At 32.7% G+C, this 8487-nt stretch overlaps 1 protein-coding gene across 1 annotated transcript; it reads left to right on the top strand.

Moving 5' to 3' along the window:
* The first annotated feature begins 2480 nt into the window (after nt 1-2480).
* On the top strand, nt 2481-3413 carry LOC144255116 (olfactory receptor 6C3-like). Its single transcript, XM_077799138.1, has one exon. It carries the CDS (start codon nt 2481-2483, stop codon nt 3411-3413), a length of 933 nt encoding a protein of 310 aa, XP_077655264.1.
* The last annotated feature ends 5074 nt before the right edge of the window (nt 3414-8487 follow it).

Below are 8487 nucleotides of genomic sequence, written 5' to 3'. Positions count from 1 at the left end.
CCGGGGCACAGAGTAATGGAGTTCACAGACCATGAACTGAACCTCTGAATCTGTGAACCCCAAATAGCTTTCCTCCTTTCAGTTGGGTCTTGTCAGGTATTTGAGTCACAGCAATGAAACACTGAAACATCTGATATTTTATTTTTATTGTAAAAATATTTGAGAAGCATGAATAACATGAAAGAGAATAAATAGATATAACCCACTAACCAGATTGTCATATAAATAAAGGTTTATCAAATTGTGGTTATTTCTTATTAAAATGATGAAATGATTTTAAATAAATGTAAAGCCAAGATGAATCATAAGATGAGGAAAGTTGACATGGCAATTAAATATTCTACTTTATAATGAGGATTAAATTAGTTAAAATAAGTAATAAGATTTTCTTAAAGTATGAGGAAAATATGTACATTATAATAGTGATTTTTAACTCATTATAATAGAGTAATCCTTAGTTTACAGGTAACCAACATCTAACAATGACAGAGTATTAACAATAAAAAAGGCATACATAGAAAATTTTTATATTTTAAAAACATAGTTAAATATGATTTAGAGTAGGGTTCAGGCTTTGTAACAAAGTACATTTCATAGTTATTTTTGTTGTTCATGAAATATTACATAATAATAAAATATTACATAATTGCAATCAATGGAAATAAATAATTTGTAGAATAGCATTGAGCATTGTAGATTCTCTGTGGTATACAAAAGGAATGTAACCATTCTCAAGGGAGATCCACAATAGAGAAAAGTTAGGAGGCTACTGAGAAACTGAAGGATGGCTAACAGAAATCCCTCAAGGTCAATAAGATAGAAGAGATGTGGCTTGGACTTTATCTTGTTCCCATGAGATCAAATCTTCAGAAAACAAAAGAAGTAGACTTGAAGTATTTATATTTGAGATATAAGGTACAACCAATTGAAAACAGGATTATGATGTAAGAATCTATACTTATAATACCCAATAATGTCTTATCTTTCTCTCTTCTTTATTTAAATATTACTTTCTTAAAATACTAGATCAAATGAATGAATGGGAAGATAGTATATTTTTACATTTTCTGAAGGTTTCTGATGTTACATTTTTATTTCCTAAAATATTTCCCTTTCATCATCATAAAATAGGGAAAATATAATATCAAATGTGATTAGCGTGAATTTTGCTAATGTCTGTCCTTCAGAGCATAAATTTGACTATATAAAATATGGAAAAATCAGATGTCAGGACTTAGCCAACCAAATCCACAGAATAGCATACCAGGCAGTGTTTGAAGAGTTGGGGACTAACTGAATGGGTTAAGATGAATGGGAGAGGTCTTCCTGTACATTTCTAGATATCCTGGTGGATTAGTGGATCCATGAAATGAGTGTCTCATGTGGGACAAAATGTCTAAGGAAGAAAACATTTTTCCATAAAACTTAATGGCTAAGGAAGGATGATGTTCAAATGGAAAATATACTGTGCTCTAATCCAAGTGACAGAGCTGCCAAGATCTAAGGCAAGTATTAATTTCAAATTTATGCTTCAAAGCAAAATGAAAAATAAATATCTGTTCCTTTAAGCTCATGAATGAAAAAGGTCTGTGTAATGTGTGCCCCATGTGTGTGTGTATATATGTGTATACATATATGTGTATATATATATATACACATATATTTCTAAAAAAATCATCAAAGACATCAAACATTAAAGATTTTAATAGAATTATAAGATAAATCAAGAAGTAAACACATTCCCTGGTTGCTACATGAAATAATCACATTATTTATCTTACAGTAAATTTATATATATACTATGTATATAATGTTTTTGTGTTATCTTGACAATTATTCCAAAACAGTAATATTAAAATACAATGAAGAAGTAAATCAAATAATTTATATTTTTAAAATATATTTCATATTTTAATAGAATTATTAATTGATTTCTTATATCATAAAAGGAATAATGGGTTGTTACTTTTGACTTTTATTTCATTTTATTTTTGCTTTTGCCATTTGATCAAATCAAGATAATTTATTTTTGTTTTTAGGTTGTAGTATGAGCTTACATATTCACCATGGGAAAAGAAAGAAAAATGCATGATTCATGTAACTGTTTCAACAAAAAAGGTAATAATATTTTGCAGAAATTTGACTCAGCATAGAAATTATTGGTTTTATTCAACATTGCTCAATCATGTGGCTTAATTTATAAAAATTCCCTAAACACTGTTGCTAGATTTAAAATAAAAGAACCAGTAGCAAACAAGCTGGCCTTACAAATCTGTCATAAAATATAATGCAAAGAGAGTAATAATGTAAATAAAATTGTTAGAGATTATGGAAGATATTTTAGAATTATATCAATAAGGACTATATTGTTCATAATAATTATATCTTTCTTCTCTCTTTAATTTCTTTTATCCCCAATATTTTTAAAAGAGGAAAAAGGAGAGACCCAGAGAGAGGGAAAAAGAGAAAGAAAGAGAGAGATGAACCATACACTGATCACAGAATTTGTGCTCCTAGGCCTTTCTGATGATCCTAAACTTCAGATTGTAATTTTCCTGTTTTTATTTATCACTTACATATTAAGTGTCACTGGGAATCTGACTATCATCACTCTAACCTTGGTGGATTCCCATCTACAGACTCCTCTGTATATCTTCCTTCCGAACTTCTCTTTTTTAGAAATCTCATTTACAACTGTTTGTATCCCTAGGTTTCTAGGCGCTATTGCCACCCAGGATAAGACCATTTCCTATAACAATTGTGCAGCACAACTTTTTTTCTTTATCTTCATGGGAGTGACAGAATTTTACATTCTCACTGCCATGTCCTATGACCGCTATGTTGCCATCTGCAAGCCCCTTCATTACACAACCATTATGAGCAGGAAACTCTGCACCCTGCTTGTGCTGTGTGCCTGGCTGGGTGGGTTTCTGACCATTTTCCCACCCCTGATGCTTCTGCTCCAGCTGGATTACTGTGTTTCCAATGTCATTGATCACTTTGCATGTGATTATCTTCCCCTCTTACAACTGTCTTGCTCAGATACATGGCTCCTAGAAATCATTGGTTTCTACTTTGCTCTGGTTACTTTACTATTCACTTTGGCATTAGTGGTTTTATCTTACATGTACATTATCAGGACCATTTTGAGAATTCCCTCTGCCAGTCAGAGAAAGGCTTTCTCCACCTGTTCCTCTCACATGATTGTCATTTCTATTTCTTATGGAAGTTGTATATTCATGTATGCTAATCCCTCTGCCAAAGAAAAGGCATCACTGACTAAAGGAGTAGCTATTCTCAACACCTCTGTTGCCCCCATGCCGAACCCTTTCATCTACACCCTGAGGAACCAGCAAGTAAAGCAAGCCTTCAAGGATGTGGTCCACAGAGTAGTATTTTCTACAAATAAATAAAAGAAGCTTTAAAAAAAAAAAAAAAACAAGGGACACTATAAAAAGCAACTTAGTAAAATCTTGAAATTCATAAACATCTTTACTAAATATTCTTGTTCTCTAATAATTTCTTTAAATGTCACATTATACTTAATTTGAAATTTTTCCTGATCCATTTCTTCCACTTCCACACCCAAGGACATCCAACATATTATTTACCAAGTTATTTCAAAGTATGACAAAGTTTTCCAATACAGAACTTTCTTTTGAAATGGCATGTATTTATTTAAAATATACTCTATGATATAGTAAATAGTTTAATTCTGTTTATATCACCACATTGTACTTCAGATGGAATTTCTCTCATGTTTTCAAGGTGAATATTAATGTCATAATGTATTTAATTCTACATGTTCTGTATCTTGATTCATTAGATTCAGTCCCTATAAGTAATGTGTTCTATTGCATTGTATCTTTAAATGTACAGATTCGTGAAATTTAAAGGGCATCACTTTCATTTTCTCTGTAAATTGAGTTCCTTGTTTAATATAAAAATATAAATTTAAGTTTCATTATAATTATGTTAACATTTGATTATCAACTCAACAATTAAACTTTTGTCTTGAGTTATCAGTTAATAGTTATACCACAGGAGTATTTCAAATTAAATTGTTCTATTTATAATTTTTTTCCCAAGTAATGTTGAGTAGAAAACTTGAAAATATATTTTATTTCTAAATTTGTAGACTAGTATAATTTACAAAGTAAAATACACAATGAATTTAAATATTTATAAAATAAAAATCATTATACTGATTTTAAAACATTTCAAAGAATTCTTAGTCCTTACATCTCAACTGTCTGCTAATATCTGGAAATCAAAGGATTCTAATATAAGAAATTAAAATGTTGTACTGGGGTTGTGGCTCAGTGGGAGCACACTTGCCTAGCATGTGTGAGGCACTGGGTTCGATTCTCAGCACTACATACAAATAGATAAAATAAAGGTCCATGAACAACTAAAAAATATATTATATTTAAAAAATAAATTAAAATGTTAATGTCTCTCTGAGACATTAGGAATTCTTATGATTTATAGATGAACACATTGCTTTGAATTAAATGTTTTCTGGTAGCTTTTTGAATTAAATATTTCCAAGGAAATTTCACATATGTATTACATTCATTGTTTAAAAATATGTCCACTAAAATATGGTTCAGCAATTGAAAAATTTTATTCTTGTTCTTATGCAGTCCTAAGCATGAGAGAATAAAATAAGAAAATAGGTTATCACAATGTAATTTTATAAGTTTTATGTCTCTATGAGGAATATATTTTACATATATTTTATATTTATTTTTATACATATTTGGGCACAATACCTTTATTATATTTATTTATTTTTATGTAGTACTGAGGATCAAACCCATTGCCTCACATGCACTAAACAAGTGCTCTACTGCTAGCTACAATCCCAGCTTCTATAATGTATATATTTAAAAATATATTGAGATATAAATAATAACAGTTAACTCACAACATTAACAATTTACATAATTTTACCAATAAGAAAGATGAAATAATTGTTATTTTTATTTCTTGTACCAGGATAATAGCCATGATATGGATTACATATATGTGTGTGTGTGTGTGTGTGTATATGTATATATATATCATATATGTATCTCAAAGCCTTAGATAAATAGACATGCCACTTATAAATAAGATTGTCTCTTTTGGGGGGTGGGGGGCAGTACCAGTGGTTGATCATAGGGACACTCAAACCCTGAGCCACATCCCCAGCCCTATTTTGTATTTTATTTAGAGACAGGGTCTCACTAAGTTGCTTAGCACCTCAACGTTGTTGAGGCTGGCTTTGAACCATCAATCTTCTTTCATCAGCTTCCTGATGACAGGTATTACAGGTGTGCACCACTGCACCTGGCTAACATTCTCTTAATACTTAAAATTTTCAGACATATTGCTAACCACATAAAATTAATATGTCTTTGCGAATTCTTATGGCATTCGTAGCAATAGTTTTACCAGTGGCTAATGAGTTATCAAAGCTGTCACAGAAATAGTGTGAGTGGTTAAATACTTTTAAACTGAACTGCCATGTCAAAACAAAAGCTGTACTTCTGATCAAATGCAGTAAAAAAAAAAAAAAAAGAAAAGAAAAAGAAAGAAAAGAAAAGAAAAAAGGTAAAAAGAAAAAAACCTTTTTCTTAAGTTTGGTCTGTTCAATCTAACAAAAAGAAAGGAAAAAGTTAATTGTCTGTTTATGTATTTACATAATCCATAGAATTACTGAGTTTTAATTTGGTGATTTCTTATTAAGTGAAATTAAATGATATACTTTATTATCACCCAATAAATTATAAGAAATATGGCATACATTTTTCTTTATTAACATGTGGAGGAGTATTTGTTGAATTTTTGAGTTATCATATACGTTCTTAACTTACCTTCAACAAAATTTAAGAAAATTGGACACACTAAATTTTCAAAGCCCACAAAAAATTTTGAAATTATTTTCTTATTGTAACATTAATGTCTCAGAAATTCAAATCAGAACCACAATGAGCTCTCACCTCACTCCAATAAGAATGGCTACTATCATCTAGGATTATAGGTTTGCAAAATATTTATTTAAAACAGTTGTGTGAAAGCAAAGAAGAAGTTTTTAATAAGTATTTTGTATTGTATGGAAAGGAACAAATGGAAGAGTACTTTAGTCAGCATAAACTTAACTCTGTTTACACATGGATCTTGGGAGAGACAGAAACATAGGATTAATTGTAATATTATAAACTGTTCTAAGAAGTTTACTGTAAAAAGAACTAGTCATCTTACTGATCAAATATTACTGGTCTCTAATTAAAGTAAATGAAATTTCAGAGATCCATGAAAAAGTTAAATCACTCCATTTGTTTTGAGAGTACAAAGGAAATCAAATTAATTGCTGAACCCATTGGCCATCTGTGAATATGACTATTTAAGAAACTCAGGTGGTAGATTTTCAGACTTAATCATCAAGACCACAAGGTAAGCTTTTTTTTTCAATTATTTAACTTTTAATATCACAAGGGTTCTAAATCTACAACTGTACGTGCAAAGTGTATTTTGAAATGTATAAATGAAATGGAATATATATTATTTTAGAGAACTACAAATGTACTTGTTATTTATTACTGGGAATACCATCAATGGGATCCCAAGACAGCACAGCAACAGACTTGAATTTCTCTTTTTATTATTTTTTCTCTATGTTTAAATGCCATGCTGCGATGGAAATAGGATTTAAACAGGGCATTCTCTAACTGAAAGAATATCTTCTTCCCAGTAAATGCTATTTTGATCATCCAATTTTTCATTTGCTACAGCCATATTGTGAAAATGATTGAATCATGAATTTTATGAATTAAAATACTTCTAGGCAATGATTGAAAGGAGTATCCTTTTATTGTCCTTTTAGTCCTTTTACTAGAAAAATAAATGAGTCAAGGAACGTAATTGCATTAGCTAGACTGTAAAGTAGGAAATTTAGGAAAGAATGCTAACATTTCCATAAATAAACTTTTTTTTTCTCCATCTTCTTGGGTACAACTGAATTTTACCTTCTAATGACCATGTCCTATGATCGTTATGTAGCCATCTGCAAACCCCTGCATTATACCACCATCATGAACGAGAGAGTCTGCATATCCCTTGTATTTTGTGCTTGGCTGGCAGGATTCTTAAACATCTTCCCACCAGTTATTCTTTTTCTCCAGTTAGATTACTGTGGCTCCAATGTCATTGATCACTTTGCTTGTGACTACTTCACTTTATTGAACTTATCCTGCTCAGACAAAAGCCTCCTAGAAGTGATTGACTTTTACTCTGCAGTAGTGATTCTGATTTTCACTTTGGCTTTAATAATTCTATCCTACATTTTCAACATGAGGACAATATTGAAACTCTCATCTGCCAGTCAGAGAAAAAAGGCATTTTTCTACATGCTCCTCTCACATGATTGTCATTTCCATCTCTTATGGAAGTTGAATATTCATTTATCTTAATCCCTCTGCAAAAGAAAGAGCATCATTATCCAAAGGAGTTGCTATTCTCAATACCTCTGTTGCTCCCATGATGAATCCATTTATATACTCTCTGAGGAATCAGCAAGTGAAGCAAGCCTTTAAGGACACCATCCAGAAAGTGATGCTTCTCTCTGGTAAATTAAAGTATTTGTAATGATAGAAAAATAAGTTTGTTTTAGATGTTTTCTACTATGCATAACCTCTCAACTAGTGGGAATACTGCTTCTCTGAGAGTGATAGAGGACACCTACACAGCTGCTCTCCTGCAAAAATCACCAATGGGATACATCCATGAAGGGCTCTGGGCCTCAGCATTAGAGCAGGACTCCTGACTCCCAACACCCAACAACTGACTACTAGCCCACACAGGGCTTCAGAGAGCCTTAGCAGGATCACCACATCAGCACTGCCACACAACTCCTAGATTCCACTCCACTCCCATGCAGGACACTCAGCTGCTACCCACTCATAGGGATACCACTCCCCTGTGGACCTCATCTACCAATGTGATAGCCTCCATCTTGTAATTCCACAGCTACTGCGATAGTCCCCTACACATGGTAGTCTGCCTGCACCAGGGGATATTCCATAAGCTCTGAAGACAGCTCTGAAGACTTCACACCAAGCTCAACTCTGAACATATTGTACAACACCATTGCCCAGTCCCCCTCCCCCGGACCAGACACGTGGTGGTGGAAGCAGCACTCCTCCATCTTGGGTCACCTTTCTCACCATCTTTGGTGGGGCAGCTCCCAAATTGGAACAGTAATAGACCAACACAAAACATCTCTCAGAGGAGTGTGCAGTGTTACCAGGGTGCCACTCACAGGAGCCCCAGTGAGAGAGGTCCCTTAACTGGGAACCACTAAGGGAGAGGGAGAGGGTGCAACAGTTTGGAGACTAACAGAGAGACCAGGAACTGGGAAATCTTCAGGCAAGATAGGAAGAAAGAACAGGGTGCTCAAGTCATACGAGTGGACCCCCCAAAAGACCCTTGAGGTGCAGTCTC

Source organism: Urocitellus parryii, chromosome 5 (genome assembly GCF_045843805.1).
Source record: "Urocitellus parryii isolate mUroPar1 chromosome 5, mUroPar1.hap1, whole genome shotgun sequence".
In the NCBI taxonomy this organism is placed as follows: Eukaryota; Metazoa; Chordata; class Mammalia; order Rodentia; family Sciuridae; genus Urocitellus; species Urocitellus parryii.
The sequence above is the reverse complement of the archived record's forward strand: the minus strand, read 5'-3'. Positions and strand labels throughout refer to the sequence as shown.